Here is an 18086-nt window from a genome sequence, read left to right as displayed (position 1 = left end):
TTATCGTTCAAAGTTACAAAAAACAAGATTATCCTCCAACCTTGTCATTTTTGGTAAGTGAAAAAAGGCTTATTTTGACATTCAGCCTTTGATAATAAATATGAAAAATTTAGAAGCAAATACGTTCCCTACAGGAATTTTAAAAAGGAATTTGCTTCCTGAGAGCATGAAACACCTGTTAATTCACTCTTTAACCACGGTTGCCGGCAGTTGATCAGTAGTTTCAAAACAGAAAGCCAATTATGGGGGCTGTATTAAAATAAGTGATCTTGGCAGCTCACCACTCACTGATTAGTATCAAGAAGGCACAACATAAGCAATGGTAAAGTCAGTAAACAAAATTTTACTGTAATATTTCATAACACAGATACTGTATTCTGTTAAGTGTAAAGCTACTGTCTTACACAAGAAAGATGGACAGACCCTTGTTCCAAGACTAATATGGATACAATAAATATGGAGTTTTACATACTAGATCTGTACACAGCAACTTTGCCCCACAGCCATAAAAATTTACATTTAACAGTGCAACATATAATTTAATCATTTTTAGTTTTTCTGACATAAGATGTTTTTACTTACTAAACACAAGCAACTACCTGGTTTTAATATACATATTTTATATATATATTTATATATATTTTTAACAATCTGTACAGGTTTCTAAACATAAAACTCCAAAAAGGCACAATTGTCTATACAACATGTACAAGAATGGCTGGAGCTGACGAGAAACAACAATTATTGGTCGAGTTCATGATTGCACAAAGATTATTAATGAGTTTGTGTCAGAAAAATGTGCTTTAAGGAAAGGAAGGTTTGCAAAGAAACCTGTAAGTGTTATAATAATAATAATAATAATAATAATACTCATAAAAAAAATCTAGGTTGCTATTACAAGTCTGTCCTCATCATCACTGCTGCCATCACTAAACTGTACAGTATTCTGCCTTCGTGGCAATCCTGCTGGCCTATGTACCTGTCTATTTGGAGAGACAGTTTGATGGACGGGGGACTTGGTTAAAACTTCAGAATTCACCTTCAAGAGGGGTTCTGAGGTGGAAGCCCTTTTGACCTGAATGGAAATGACATCACACTTTGGTTTGACATGATTTACTGGGTCAGCCTTTTCAGTATTTGTTTTTCCAGGACCATCAAGTCTTTCGTACTCCTTTGAAGGAAAAGGCTCTGCAACTTTTTTTACGTTGTACCACTGGACCGTAGGTGCCGCTTGAGGAGATACAGCACTAGTGATTGGATTGATGTCAGCTGCAGGAAAACTCACAGGAGTCCGCTCTTGGTGAATTTCACAGGCTTTATTACTGGAAGCTGGTGTTTCTGGAACTCCTTGCCCATCTGTAGTTACAGGGCTGACTGAAGGGATCAACGTAGGCAGTGCTATATTCAATATTTGCAGGCCTGGAATGTGTGTCTGAGGGCTGGGGTTGCTCTGAGGTGAAGGGTTTGCAGTCAAAACTTGTAGTCCCACAGCATTTAGCGTGAGTCCTGAAGGATGTATTTGAGGGGCTATATTTGTATTTGCCAGGCCCAATATGTTCACTGTCTCCATGCCTAATGGTGGAAGAGGTTGTAAGCTTGGTGCACTCAGACTCTGGATGCCTGGCCCGTTAATCTGACCTATTGGAATACATGGCACAACACTGTTCACTTCAGCAACTCCTAGTGGATTTGCAGTGGCAGAGACTGCACATGCCGTGTCACCAAGCGCACTTGTAGTTCTGTGAATCACGCTAACTGCAGGAATGGTGAGTTGCACTGGCCCAGCTTGAATTGGAACAAATGTGGAGTACGTGGCTAGGCCAGCAGGAACCACATGAATTCCCCCTACTGGAATCATACCATAAGGTGTCTTGGCTTGCTGCTGTGAGTGCAAAGGAAGGTGGCTAAATAAATGAGTCAGAGGAGCTGTCAGTTCTGTGGCATGCAGCTTCTCTTCTTGGATGTCAGGATAGGGTGAGGCTGCTGAAGGAACCACCATTGTTGTCTGTGTGCTTTGGTCCACGGGTGGTGAGAGAAGCCCTACAGACGGTGTGCTCTACGAAAGAACAGCAAAAACATTTCAATATTAAGAGTGCCAGTGCAGCTAAATTAAAATCAAAATACTCTAAAGGAGGTAGTTTGAATTACAGCCCACTTTCCCTTTAGGAAGTTGCAACAAATCAGTTCACACTGCAGCTCATGACTTGAACAATTATTGACGATGTCTCCCGCTCCTCACCCTTTAATAAAACTTTTCTAAGTCTAGTACATCTGCTTTCTCTCTTGTGTTAATACTTAACAAGCATTTTGGCCTTTCCCTTACAGTAAATTCATTGTGAAAATCAGCTCTCTGCTGGGGATTAACTACTGTGGTATCTTGTCACTGGACATCCAGATCTACAAGCATCATCCTCTCCTGGGGGTATTTATTTAGCCACACATCAGCAGCATTACGGTCTCTGCACTGAAAGGCTAATGGTACAATGCATTTGTTGATCCAGGATTTTAATCTGGAAGACTAGAATGAAAAGAGATGGATGACGATAAAGTATTATCATCATAAACTGACCTGGTTAAATGGAGAGGGCACTGAATTGGGACTTGGGAGACATGGGTTCTGTTTGCAGTTCTGCCATTGACCTGCTGTATGGTCATGGACAGCTAACTTCGCCTCTGTGTGCCTCTCACACTCCTTGTCTGTCTTGTCTATTTAGAGTGTAAACAGTTTGACATAGGCTGTACAAACACACAGGATGAAAGTATCCCTACCACAATGGGGCTCCCATTGCAACTGGGGCTTCTAGGGGCAACTGCACTACTACTACTACTACTAATAGGGCTTAATATCCTGTGACCCTACCTTACATGTCAGGTTACTGCAGAGATCAAGGAGGCAGGTGCCTTATGCCATCACCATCTGGCTGAGTTATAAGATGCTGAAAATTGCCATTTCCCATATGTATTTTCCTCAGTTTGCTAGAGGCTGGTTCGTTCAATCCCTACTCCTACTCTGCACATGCAAAATTCATATCCCCCGCAGATTATTGCCCCCCCACCCCACACACAGAACACATCGTGTCAGAGAGGCGCTGCTGTTGTGCCAGAAGAGAGGGCAGCCAGCTCAGGGCCGGAGAAGCCAGCTTTGGAGAGGAAGGCAGCAGTGGCTGCGTTCCTCACAGGGCCTTGCCTGCAGGGCCAGGTGAGGAGTCATGGGGGCCTGTTGGGGAGGGAGAGGGGGTCACAGACTGGGTTTCAGAAGGACTAGTGGGAGGGACAGAGTGGGGCAGGGCATAGGAGGCCAGGGTGTGACAGCATTGAACCAGAGCCTGAATGGGAGTTGAGGTGCAGGGACCCATGGGGGGAATGGAAGAGAGGTGGCTGGCGCGGGGGGGAGGTGCAGGGACACATGAGGACATGGGGGAGTGGTGGTGCAGCAACACGTAAGGACAAGGGCAAAGGTGTCTGACTGAATGGGAGAGGCTAGGGATCAGCCAAGGTCTGCATGGGGGAAGACTTCAACTCCCTAACAATCTCGCCTCCCACCCACCCCCACGCCCCACAAACACCCCCCCCCCCAACTTGTTCCATACTTTTTCCACCCACACCCAACAACCCTCCAGGTTCATTCCCAGGCTCCTTCCCAGCAATTACTTCCCTCTCCCTCAGATCCTCCATTACTCTGACTTTCCCAAGCCTTTGTCCTGCTTCTGAGGGGCGTGGGAAATAAGTTTCTGTTTTATAGTTTCTGTATTAACATGCCTCGTAAGGAATCTATTTGTCAAAAAACATTTCCTGAATCTTTTTTGTCTCTATTGTTATAGACATACTTGCTGACAGGTATTTTGAAATAAATTACCAAATAATTGAAACTGGTGTGATTGCACTGTGTTATTTTGACAAAATATGCAGAATTTTAAAATTGTGCACAGAATTTTAAATTTTTGGTGCAGAATCCCTCCAGGAGTAAATCCCTCAGGATTCCATCAGCATGGCACATGTATCACCCGAGCATCTTGCCCAGTATGGCATATGCAGGTGAAGCTCCAGAGAGACACAATGGAGCCACCTCCTGTTGATGCGGTCCTGTTCCCAACAACTAATCCTTTTGCCTAGGTGACAGGGCACTGGGCTGGAAACTTTGAATATAAGTCTTAATTCTTGTATAGCCTGAGATTAGTAATTCTGTGCTCTTCCCAGCCCTTGGTATTGAACAAGGGCAACTATTGTGCAGGTTTTTTGGATCCTGGAACACGGCATTCTATTCTAGCACTAAGTCTATTTGGTATATACCACTATTTTGTCTGAACAGTACAGTCAATTAATTCCAGACTAAAGAACCATGTTATAACTAATCCTTTTAGTCCTGGAGATACAATCTAATCTACACACTTTTTTTTTGTGGGGGGGGGAAGAGAGGGGTAAAAACTAAGTGTTTCTATATTATTACTATGCTCCTGCACTTGGAATTTTTTAAAAAAAATCTGCATCAGTCTGCAACAATTGTATGAAGAATATAAGGAAGGAAACTAGATGGCTTTTAGAAAAAAAATCACCAAAATAAGGATAGATAATACCTATACCTACCTATGTCATAGAACTGGAAGGGACCCTGAAAGGTCATCAAGTCCAGCCCCCTGCCTTCACTAGCAGGACCAAGTACTGATTTTTGCCCCACATCCCTAAGTGGCCCCTTCAAGGATTGAACTCTCAACCCTGGGTTTAGTAGGCCAATGCTCAAACCCATACACAGCTCTTGAGAAGGATTTAAAATACAAGTCTCCCTTCTCCCCCTAAATTGAATACTCTAACCTTTGTAACAATGGTAGCTGGTGTTGCAGAACTTCCCAAAGCTTCTGCTGTATCTGGATAATCTACAGACATCTGATGACATGGAGATCTAGGCGAAGGGCCAGGGGAGATGGTAGGCTCTATACTTGTTTCCTTGTCTTGTATTTTCTCTCCTTTTGCTTCTTGATGTGCAATTGCTATTGGTGACCTGGTATTCCTGCAGTCTGATTGCAATGTACTGAGTACAGTCATCTTTGTAAGTAGTGCTTTAGGTAGACCATCCATAGAGTCTGTGTGGACCCCAGCAAAGCAGTCTGTAATTCTGATGTCTTCATCAGCACTTGTGGTCTCCTGTAGGATGTTTCTAGATGGATGATGCTGAGGGCTGGCTGTAACTGAGGGGGTTGTAGATAGGACTGATTCAGCTTGGCTGTCTTCATCATCATCTTCGTTGTCATTGTCATCGTCCTCCGGGCCATCAGAATCTTCCACATCAAATCCTGATCGATCACAGCCAAACCTTTGCTTCTCACCTGTAAAATACAAAAATTAGAAAAATAGTTATTCCACTAAAGACCTAGCAAAGTTTTTCTATCAGAGTTATCAGCTATGGGGGAATAGGACAAGACAACTTGATATCATTTGAATTGTAATGCTGATACAAAACAGAATCACAAATGTCTATCGCCCAACACTCAAAGTACAACACAAGTGCATCAGCTACTTTCCACTACTAAGCCACAAACAACCTAGGGCTCTACACTTCCATTTTCCAAAGTATATCATTAGGCACACTTACGCTAATCCTGTATCTTTTACTTAGGCATTTTTCTCATGCCTGTAAGACTGCAATTTCCCCCCTTAAATCTCTATATAAATTTTGCAGGGGGTAGCGGGAATTGGTTTCCTGGTTCATTAAGTTTCTAGTGATGACAGATTTGTTTGCCAAGCTTACCAGTGGGATATTCTCAAGTTTGTTACTGACTCATAGGTGGGCATCCTTGCAGTTAGTATGAATCACTACTACACAATCTTTTGAAAGAGACAAACAAAGAATGGAAAGTGCTAGTCAGAAATGTGTCTAGTTAAGGGGCAGGAGAGACTAAAATTAGATTCTACTAGAATTCTTCACTTTAAGAAAAAAGTGGTGAAAGCATTATTAATATCAACCAAACGTACTAGGAGTTAAATGACAACTAGTGCTCAAAACAGCCCTGATTCTGCAAACACTTAAGTAGGCAGGTAACTCTAGTCACATGAGAAGTCCCATTGACTTTAAGTCTAAAAGCTGAACAGACACCACCGTCTTTGCCCATCATTCAGAAATCAAGCTCTTAATCAGTTTTAGTTGGTAAACTAAACTACAGATATTCATTTTTTTTGTATCATACCTTGGGAAGAGAAGAATTTTCTTCAGTAAAGAGAGAAACCCCATCTGTTGTATCTGATTCCAAGCCAAACTGGCTGGATCATATTTGACAAAAGACGAACTGCTTAGTTACACTAATATTTTATTTTATATTGGATTAAATGTCAGTCTGCTGAGCTCCCCAAAGAAAATATCAGCACAAAACAGCATTTGGCTCAGAAAAAAACCTAATATTCAAGGATGTCTGGTTTTAGTGTTAAAATTTCAAAAAGCGCCTCTGTTTAAGGGAATTTACACAGACAACTTATTGTCAAGATGAATGACTTATGAAAAAAAAAAACCCAGACCTTAATAAGAATTAAGACCTACTACCATTACTCTATCCAGCTATGAAACTACAAACAAAACATGCATATCACAGAAAAACATACGAATTGAGTTTTAGATTAAAAAATTATATCATTAGAGCTACCTCTCAACATGTCAAGCCTTTATGCTTTTAAATTAGTAGTAGGATTAGGATAGGGAAGAGCTCTAACTGAATCTTTAAATAATTCTTTGTGTAATGATTCAGCCCTTGCATCCTAGATAGTAATCTGTGCATTAGAAATATAATCTAATAAAGCCACTTTAAATCTACCATGTCATAAGAATCATGTTAGTGGAAAAGTCTGATTACGTTTTAGCCAGTCTTCATTCACAATTTTTACCTGAAGACAAAACTGTTCTTCAAAGAGAAAAAAAAAATCATTCTTGGAAAAATTAATTTTAAACAGCCCTTTCCTCAAATATGCTCAATAGAAGAATAGTTACATACATTATTAATCAGTCATCACACATTTTATGGTTTTTCTTTACTTTCTCATCTCCATTTCCTAAAAGGATCATCAAAAACTTTGTATAATTAATTTAAGGGACAAAAAAAATCCAAAATGAAACAAAACCACATCCAAAACCATACATTTAGGTGCTTAATTGGATCCATCAGCTTTAATGCCACTACAGCTATAAGAGAGACTTTTTTTACATATGATACCTCCAGAGTGACCTATGACTTGCTTTATTTCTGACTTTCATCATAATGTGTGGGTCAGTGATTTTTGAAGTTTTGGGGCTGGGGACTCAGTCTGGATTCTCTTTTTAATAGTATCCCTGGGGAGGGAGGAGGCGGGGGGAGAATCGCACCTGTCTAGGAGATGGCATTATCCCTGTACCAACATTGCATAAGTATTCTTTGAGGAGTCATACTGCTTCTCTTCTTCTCCCTATGCAGAGATCACCTTTCCTACAAATGTTGGTGTAAACTGTATTTGTAAGTCCTATAGGTAAGTAAATCTATCTGAATTAATTTGACTGGATCCTCACATCTATGCAGCAAACAAAATGAGAGTCAAATAGGCTTGTCTTGACTATGAAAAGTAGTAGAGTTTAGGATGGCATTAGCTCATAAATTCCCCAATTGTCTCCAATCTCTTAATTTGACTTAATACCTAGGTTCCCTGTCTTGTCCAAAATCCCAAGAGATTTTTATTCATTTCACAGATTTCTCAAAGAAAGACTCCCTCTTACACTGGACTCTCACTCACAGATATTTATATATCTTCAGATTCTTATACCTAGGCGAGTTCCCCCCTCAATTTTCATATTATTAAATATACATTACCATTCTTTTCGGAGCTTACTAAGATTATAAGGACAGGAGGGACTGTCCTTGTTCTGTGTTTGTACAGCACCTAGCACAACAGAGTCCATGACTGGTACTTCTATGATAATACACATCATGAATAACAATCTGATGAGACTATAAAAGACCTGTGTCTACCTTACTCTCCAAAGCAGAGATGTGTCCTCATTTTTTTTGGTTTTTGCAATCTTCTCTATTATAACACTAATGTTTTAAAATATAATGGCATTCAAGTATTGTGAGCCAAGAACATACTTAATACATAAGGAAGAATTAAAACATTCTTAAAAAAAGTATTGAGGAAAAACTATTTAAAACTGGCTCTTCTGGTACATAAATTCCCACTGTGTATTGTGTAAAAGCAAGAAAGCGGTCAGTTTCTGGATTTCACCCTTTGAGTTCTTTCTTGGTGTAAGCATTCATACCTGTGAATAGCTGATTTGTTCTGGAATATACTGATCACTATATATACACATATATTAACCTAATACTACTTTCTATGACCTTCCTCCTCCCCCACAACTTCAGAGGCAAATATTGTCACAGCCTTTGACTCAAGGCCTATTACTAATTGCTACTTAAGCTTTCTGCCTTTAGGGGATAAGACGAAATACTTCAAATGAACAGCAGTAGGAACACCAACTACACATATTTTAAGCTTTTGTTATTAAAATATTCTGTTTTTAAAAACAGACTTTAAGACTCAAAAGAAATTGTCATACTGACAACAAAATATATATTTTCTATAGCTCTTCAATTTCCTGTGATAGAATTATTGTGGTTGCAGTATCTTATGGAACTGCACACCGATGTCTGCGGAAGACTTAAGCTCAGCACTTTAACAAAGACTTGATATTTTAAACTTCTGTTTGGCCTAATTAGCGTGGTCCCTAAAGATTTACAATTATTGAACCAGATTCTTCTTATGCTTATGTGTTCCCTTTTTGAACTGTGGGAATTTGAGTGTGGATTTTGAGTTACCATTATAAAAAATATGTTGTAAATGTACAAACTATGGTCTGGATCCTGCAAACATGTAGACAAAAAAATAACTTCACCTGCGTAAGTAGTTCTCAAAAACAGTTGCAGAGTCAAGCACCCAAAGGCTAGAAAATGCCAGATGTAAGGTTAGCCATTCTATCTGTGGCTGTGCCAGAGACTTCCTATGATATATCGGTCATAATGTATATGTGAACTAGGGACAAATTAAGGTTTCACAAAGACAATCTCAGTTTAGGCTTTTCTTAACTTTTGAGTGCTTGACTTTGTAACCTTATCATGCTTTTAATGTAGTATTTTGTATGTAATTATTTATTACCATTATTAATTAGCATTAAAATCGAGCTCTCCTTTCTTTGCCTCTCCATACCCCAATGCTACTTAGGATGACTCAAACCCCATTGCCTAATGAATAATTTTAAAAAAAGTAAAGCCAAGATTTTCAAAACTAGATATTCTACATCCAGTTATGAAAATCTTGACCTTTAAAACTTCCCTAGCTCTTCCTTCTTCCCAGCTCTCCGTATCTCTGTCTCTCTTTGAAAAGTGTGTTTTTCACCATTCTGAGTAATTTTAAAAGATGGATTATGTTGGGAAGGGGATGGATTAGGATGCTACTTCCTATCCACTCTCATGTGTTTCAGGGAGGAGGGGAATCTTTAAACAATATCATGCACCTAAGAAAGCAATTTCTGCAGGCTTCCACTCTGGCCTGGTCTTGCTGGGAATGCAGACTGCGCGTCTACACCAGTGAATGCCAGATGACCTTTGTGAGAGGTATCTGTTGGTGGAGTTCCTCAGGAAGCAGGTAAGAGCTGCAAAAGGAGGTGGCTTGTCTGCGTAGCAACCAGGAGCACAAGGGCTTCATTGACAGGACATATGTGGAAACTTCTGGGACAAAGGATCTAGCCAACTAAGGATGACTACAGCAGCACCAGAAGAGGGAGGAGAACTGGCTCCTCCAGGGGAAGGAGACTGTTTGTTGGCCACCTCGGGCAGTAGACAGTGGTGACTAGATGTTCAAAACAATTAATATTAACAAGGGGAGGGGGAAGAAGGGAGGAATGCAAGCAAATAGTGAAAAAACAGGTTAAAGAATATTTAGATAAGTTTGATGTATTCAAGTCAGCAGGGCCTGATGAAATTCATCCTAGAGTACTAGAACTAGTTGAAGCGATCTTAGAACCATTAGCAATTATCTTTGAGAACCCAGAGATCCCAGAGGACTGGAGAAGGGCGAACATAGTACCTATCTTTAAAAAGGGAACAAGGACAACCCTGGGAATTACAGATCAGTCAGCCTAACTTTGATACATGGAAAAATACTGGGACAAACTATTAAGCATCCAGCTTGTAAATGCCTAGAAAATAATAGGATTTTAAGGAATAACCAGCATGGATTTTTCAAGAACAAATCATGCCAAACAAACCTAAGTTCCTTCTTTGACAGGGTTACTGGCCTAGTGGATTGGAAGAAAAACACTAGATGTGATATATCTTTATTTTTAGTAAGGATTTGACACAGTCCAACATGACATTCTCATATGCAAAGTAGGACAACGTAGTCTAGATTAAATTACTATAAAGTGAGTGCACATCTGGTTGAAAGACAGAGGACATACCTAGTGGGATCCTGTAGGGATCAGTCCTGGGTCTTATATTATTCAATATTTTCATTAATAACTTGGACTATGGAATAGAGAGAATGAATATAAACTCTGTGGATGACACTAAAATGGGAGGGGTTGCAAGCACTTTGGAAGAGGAGAGGATTAGAATTCAAAATGACCTTGTCAAGTTAGGGAATTGCTCTGAAATCAACAAGACGGAATTCAGTAAAGACAGTTGCAAAGTACTACACGTAGGAAGAAAAACTCAAATGCACAGCCACAAAATGGGGAATAACTGGCTAGGTGTTAGTACTGCTGAAAAGGATCTAGGGATTATAGTGGATCACAAATTAAACATGAGTAAACAATGTGATGCAATTGTAAGAAAAGCTAATATTCTGGGGGGTGGATATGGCACTCCTGTTAATGTAAAACATGGGAGGTAATTGTCCTGCTCTGATAGGCACAGTGAGGCCTCATCTGGGGTAATATGTCCAATTATGGAATTAGGAAAGATGTGGATCAATTGGAGAGACTCCAGAGAAGATCACTAAAGGATAAAATATTTAGAAAATGTGAGCTATAAAGAAAGAAACATGCCCGGTTTATTTTTAAGTCTTGAGAAAAGATGACTGATGGGGAAGGTGATAAATCTTCAAATATGTTAAGGGCTGTAATAAAGAGGACGGTGATTAATCGTTCTCCATGTCCCCTGAAGGTAGGAGAAGTAGTAATGGGCTTTAATCTTCAGAAAGGGAGATTTATGTTACATATTAAGGAAAACTTTCTAACTATAATAATAATTAATCCCTGGAATAGGTCTGCAAGGGAGGTTGTGAAATCCATGTCTTTGAATGTTTTTACAAAGAGGTTGGACAAACACTTGTCTGGTCCTGCCTCAGCACAGGGGGCTGGACTTGATGACCTCTCGAGGTCCCTTCCATTCCTCCATTTCTATGACTCTATGACTTACTCCCTCTTGTGGAGTCAGGAGCACAATGGTTTAGTTTCTCCATAGGAACAAATACTAGCAAAAGGAGGAGTGGGGTGGGTGGTGGAGCACAGTGGCAGGTGGGATAAAAGGTAGTGGGAAGAGGTGAAAAGCTTAGATTGCCAGAGTTTCTGTGCACATGAGACTTACATTCTGCAGATTAAGTGTGTAGGATCTGTGTTGTGTAGCTAGTGAGAAATAACCATAGCTGTCATGCAAAACAGTGTGTTGTGAGTGGTTACTGATAGTTGTGATCTGAACATTGACATGCTTCATAGTTGTTATTGAATAGTAACATCAATAATTGTCATTCAGATTTTCAGTCAATCAGTATTCAGGGATTTACATAACTGAGTGCTTTCACTGTAGTCAATGCTAGCATCTCTGCGTTTTGATTGACTGAGCTCCTAAGCATTATTTAAACATCCGGATTCCGACTAACTCTTTACTTTTCTCTTCATTAGCATGCCTGCTGTGTGCTAGTGTTTGTCTCATTTCTTTTCTTTTGTTCCTGTAATTAAATGCCCAATAAAAAGAACATTTTAAAACAAAAGGTGTTCAATGGCACAAGTAACAAAGCGAAGAGGGGTATTCAAAACATTGGCAGGGCTTCCCAAATGGAGAACACCTGCAGCATTAGATTAGAATTCATCTGGTTTGGGGTTTTTTTAGGTCCAAAGTCCACAATAAAGATAAAGGAGTAAGTTTTAGCTGAGAGGTATTCAGCACACAGTTAAGCCTGGTTATTTGATGCATTAAGCACATATTTTAAGAGACAGATTTTTTTAGATCAACTTGCAACTTAGTTTTAAGGATATATTTTGATATTTAAGATATATATTTTGTACTTTAAGTACATTTTTATCAGCTGTATTATATATTGCAGAAGCTTTGGTTTGTATCATCACTCTGAAGTGACTACATTGATGTACAAAGAATATATCATTATATAAGGACTAAAAGCGACCCCAAGTAATTAGGCCAAAATGCCCTACTTCATTGTGAGAAATTACCTTCTCTAAACACACATTTAAAAGTAGTATGGATTGCACAGTGATATACTGTTAATATAGGACCTAAGTCAATATTTTGTAAATTTATGCATATGCCTCAATCTCCCATCATCAAAAAGTGGAACAAAAAAGGAGGGACCATGTAGGGGACACTGATTCCTTAAATGCAGGGCTTAATGTGGGGATATCATTCCCCTCTCCCCCATTGTTTCCCTATTTCCCTTCATCATTTGAGTTTGCCAGCTTCTGCTTAAAAGTGTAGACCTAGAGCCAGAAGCCTGCATTATAAGCAACCTGACAGGGATGAGTGTGGTTCCATTACTCCCACACTGTTTTCAGAACACCAGATGAAAAAAAATAACTCAAGTTCTTTTGGCAATGCAAAAAGGAACACTATGCTTTATAGCCATGTGTGCGTGATCACTGCACTGATAGGTCCCTGAGCTTTTGTAATTAATGAATGCTTGAGTATTATCTAATACTAGTGATGTTACTTGTGATAATATCTAACTCTACAGTTGCTGCTTTCTTCTTACGTGGAGGGGAAGAACCATGAAGGTTACAGGTTTTTAGTAATAAGGTGCAGTCTTTGGAAGAGATGTCAAACAGAGGCTGTGACCACTTATTGTAACTGAAAGAGCCTATGGCACTCTTTTTGCAAGCTGAGGCTTGTTAACCAAGAGGTCTTGGCCCAGTTCCAACTTTGGTAATTGCTTTTTGCCTACTTAAGTTTCCTGTAAAATTTTAGTAGGAAAAATGTATTTGCTTGCTGACCTAAGTTCTGTATAATATTGTTATTAAATAGCTGATACATCGGAAGAACTGTTTGCATTTTGCTGTGGATATCAGTGCAAGTTTGTAAAGCAATATAGGACATTTTAAGATTAGCATTGTTATAATGATTGTGTTTAAATATTTAACAATTTGCTTAAAATGTTTCGGCACATTTTGTCTTGGTCACAAAATAACCAATTCAAGAATCCAGCTTAGTGAAAATAGTGTCTACTACAGCAAAAAGAAAGAAAGGGAAAAAAAAATCTATTTGGAGAACATGAAGGATGTTTGTGTAAAGCACTCATGATAAGTGAAAATTAAGGTTTCATGCACCCTTCTTAACTCTGCCCTCTTACATGTATGCAGTTTGACCCTGTCTAATTATGGGATTTAATATTCTCTCAAAGAAAAAAATGATACATTCCTCTAACATCTTAGATATGCATGGGTAACATTCCACTACGTTGTACTACTGTGTATTTATGGGTCCATGCATCATTTACATGTGGGAGACAGGTACTGAATGAGGCAAGGGATCTTATGGAAGCACAAACTTAATTGTATTTCCTGACTTAACTGTGCAAATCAAATGGTCTTTAAGAGGGGTTTTTTTGCAATTGAAATTCCTATATATTTTACAGAAGAAAAAGGCTCTATCCTGCTCAATGTCCAAAATTAATAAAGCAGATTCTCTTTATTGATAGGGTGGCCTGATCCAAAGCCCACTGAAGTAAATATGCATACATTCTTCAGTCTGGCAAAGGAGCCCTGCTCTTTTGAATGTATACCTCAGCAGACATATATGTTCACTGAGCACCTGAGTTGGCCTCTCCAGACGTCCTTTGCTTAGAACATTGGTGAACGTGCCTAAAAACTAGTATCCGAAGTTCTGCAAATGCTTATCCTGGGATTTTCAAGCACTAATAACGTTACAAATACAAAACTAGCTTTTAGTCTAACTTTTCACGGCTCTTCTGTTCTATAAGGATTATTTCGCAGTCAAAGTTCTAACCCCACCATTTTAGCACAAAAATTGTTTAAAAAAAAATCAACCTCAAGAATATTTTATAATGGCAAAAATATTTGGAGAGGGGGAATGAGGATGTTTTGTTCTCCCTCAAAAAATGGTGGAACCACCATTTTCCCCCTCAAACTTTTCCAAAGAATGTGCTCCTTAGACCACAAACGAGACCTGAACCTTCCAACTAGATAAATGACAATTTCTGGAAGTTAACTGCAAACAATGATTTAATAGAAGCACTGACATAACTTTTCACTGTAGATTTGCTAGTACTTCAGCTATAATCATAGTTAGTAAAATTGAGTTTTTAATCCTACTTATTGAAGTACACTAGCTTTATGGATAAACCCTCTTGATTCATTTTTTCCTTATGCCCTTGGCCTGCCAATCAGATTAGTATTTTTGACCATGGTATTGATTAGTTAGTTGCTATAATGGCATTTTATCTCCAAGAAGGAAATAAAAGGCTTAAAGTTCCTCAGCACAGCAGCATTAGTTGGAATTATTACTTAATATGTCCATTACTGAGAGAGCCTAAGGCTGACTAACTCCAGCCCCACTCTTACCGGTTGAGGATGCTACAAACTATAGGACTGAGGTAGATAATACTAAGCATTTCTTTACACACTTTTGTAAGCCCTTCATTTATTTTAAATATTTTTCCTGCTCGAATCCTTATTATATATAGTTGTTTAAAAATGCTGTTCATTTTAGTAATAATATTTATATGAGACATCACAGCAAATGTTTTCATAGTCTAAATTTATAATTTTTCAATATTGATTCTGATATTGTCAGAAATAAGCATGGTGTCTGATTTGACTTTTCAGGGCCTGATCCTACAGCCACTTAGTCATGTAAGTAACTTCCCACTAACATCAAATGGCAAAGTTCAGGGGCTTATCACTTAACCATATCTGGGTAAATTTTCATGGGAGAAGGAGAAGACCCAAGGACTATTCCCCTGTCGAATTCTAAGCTCCTGCTACAAAGCAGGGAGGCACTAGAACTCTTCAAAGAAACAGTTGGGGAAAAAATACATTTAACATTAGCATAACTATGATTTTTCCTTAACCTTGTTTTTTAAAAGGGAGGAACTGCTGTTGCTGAAACTTTCCAAAATTGTTCAGCTTGAGGCAGAGGGCAAGCATGGAAAATTTCTGCCCACATGGCTACGTTTGGCAAAGTTTATATGCACCTGAAAGCAGGGAATTATAATGGAAAATGTTAGGCAATCTTAACAACAAGTGTCAGTAACAGCTCTGCTTATGAGAAACTGAAGGTACTTATTACTTGCTGAATAATATCCTGGGCTGATAAACACTTCTACCTGCAGCCTTGAGTCTATTTCCAATAAATGTATCTGCCTCTGAGTTTATTTTCTCCAGAACATGTTTCAACCTCAAACTGGGAACATCTACGTTAACAACTAATTAAGGCATTTATTCCATACTATCAAGTTATAGTTTTTATCCAAGTTTAAGAAAGATATAGTATACTATGACAACATAGGTGGAAATATTTTCAAATATTACATTGTATTATCATTAATATACAGCAGCATCTCCTTTGTAAACCATCACCACCCGACCTGTTTTTCTAATAGTACTGCAGGTACATATTTGAGGTTAAGAGTGTTACAGTCTTGCAATGGACATCTCAAATGCCACAGTGAGACAATTTAAAACTACTTGGCAAAGAGCTTTTACAGACTTACAGGTAGATGTTAACAAGAAAATTAGCACCTATTTCTAAATTTGATGGACTACTATTTTTTTAAAGTAAACTCACAGGTTTACTTTAAAGATTAAATTTAAAAAATGCTTCAGCTATTAGTCTCTGCTCATTACTGTCTGACAGACTCATAGTGACATCTGCTGGAAGAAACTTAAGATCCTCAGATGAGCAGCTGTAGATGTTTGAACCTGAAATTACGTAAAAAAAGAAAAGAGCTTATGGCTTCTCACATTCTTTTCTTTAAACAAGAAGTGTTATTCACATATAATCTTGCCTTGTGTAAATCTTGTTTATTATTTAAAAAAAAAGTCTTCCCTGGAAAAGAAAAAAGGTCAATTTTAGATTCTTCTAGATGATCAGTAATAGATTTTTACTGAAGTTTTCATTTATTCTAACCTTTTCTATGCAGGTATGCTCAGAACGCAGAATGAAACAGCATTGAACTAATCCAGAGCCTTGAAAATCAGTTTATGAACTCCTGTGATAAATGGCACACTGCTAATTAACTTGGAAAAATCTGATCTTTAGAAAGGCTCATGTAATATTGTTTGAAAACTACAATTCAGTGTATACTACATATAAAAATATCTAACAATTACAGTGTGGAAAGCAAATATTTTTAGGATGAAAACTTTCTGCACTAGAGACTGCTCACAAATTCTTCTCATCACTGGAGTTTATTGTTAAATAACTTGTATGATGCAGCTGGTGATTTACTTAAGTCTGCAAACTCTTACACTTGTGAGTAGTTTTATTCAGGCAAGCAACCTCATTCATATGCACTTGGCAGGATCAGGCCTAGAATGTTTACAGTTCAGAAGAAATACAAATTCATCTTATTAAAAAGACTGCAAAGTAAAAACAAACATGGTCAAAAAGGATATCCCCAGTTGTATTTTGTCACACTAAATGGTTCACTTCTGCTGACAGCTGAATTCAGATATTAACATTCCTTACATTGTAACCCTTGGGGACAAGAACATTCCATGGATCAGAAGATGAAAGGTAAAATGACATGGGGATGGTTTAGAATACAAAAGGTGAAACCAAAAAGTATTTACTAATACCCAAATGATGACAAATCCAAATACAAAGAACACTGTTAAAAGCTCTGATCCCACAGATTCTTACCCAGCAAGGGGGAATCTCACTCTCGTTCTCTTTTAATGAACACTGTAGTCCTGTAAATTCTTAAGTGTAATGACTGCAGTGTCTCAAGTTGTTTGAAAAATGGATAGCATTAAGTGTGTGCACACAATAGGAAAATATCTGCAACAGCTTTCCCTTCCTTTTTCTATATGCTGATATTAAACTGTGTAGTACTCCCAGGTGAGAATCAACCTCTCTCTGATATTAGCTTAAAGAACAGGGCTACTTATACTGTATCAGTGCTGGTATTAGTAAGATAACATAAGTAGTAGTAAACTTTAATTGCCAGACTCAAACAAAAAGCGAGTAGTTTCTTTAACTGCCAAACACTAATTTCAGCTGATTAACCCAAGGAAAAACCTACTGAGTTTTATTGGAGACAACAGCTTAGTTAAGTAGGCATCAACAAAAGTCTAGACATGTATATGGCCAATAAGAATAAGCATTATTACTTATGCTAGAATAACAAAATTATAACATGAGACCTATAGACACTCTGCTGCTTCAGGACATAAGCGAACCATTAATTGCCTAAGGGAAAGATGAAATTTCCTCTATGATCAAGTCATTTCACAATTGTCCCTTCCTGGATTTCTTGCACTTTCCTCTAAAACAGCTGGTATTGGCTGCTGCCGGAGGAAGAATACTGGGTTAACTGAACCATTGGTTCCTATGATATAAACGTGCCACTTCTAACAATCAGTCAGCTCTTTGAGTAAAAAAATTAAAAGCATGCAAAGCTGTCATTTATTAAAGTAAAAAAAAAAAAAAAAAGCCTATTTGACACAAATAAAACATTCACCACTGAAAATCAAGGTGGTGGAAGGTGAAAGAATCAAATACTACTGATGTTATTAGGTGAAATCATTTGATTTACACTTCTCCAAAGATAATAAACATGATTCAATCACTATAAAAGTGCAAGCGTAACACCATAGTTTAGATGTATTG

At 38.3% G+C, this 18086-nt stretch overlaps 1 protein-coding gene across 9 annotated transcripts in view; it reads right to left on the bottom strand.

Moving 5' to 3' along the window:
- Nucleotides 1–320: 320 nt before the first annotated feature.
- HIVEP1 (HIVEP zinc finger 1) overlaps nt 321–18086 on the bottom strand; it is a 166707-nt gene continuing 148941 nt past the window's right edge. For 8 of the 9 annotated variants that reach the window (XM_034762310.1, XM_034762312.1, XM_034762318.1 and 5 more), the window contains 2 exons: nt 4810–5321; nt 884–2056 (listed from right to left, as the gene is read on the bottom strand). In XM_034762310.1, the coding sequence (XP_034618201.1) occupies nt 884–2056; nt 4810–5321 (1685 nt within the window). Of the gene's footprint in view, nt 2057–4809; nt 5322–18086 lie in introns of all 9 variants that reach the window. The other variant, XM_034762309.1, reaches the window with a different exon arrangement.

The sequence above is a fragment of the Trachemys scripta genome, chromosome 2 (assembly GCF_013100865.1).
Source record: "Trachemys scripta elegans isolate TJP31775 chromosome 2, CAS_Tse_1.0, whole genome shotgun sequence".
Taxonomy (NCBI): Eukaryota; Metazoa; Chordata; order Testudines; family Emydidae; genus Trachemys; species Trachemys scripta.
This window is presented reverse-complemented; position numbering and strand designations above follow the sequence as displayed.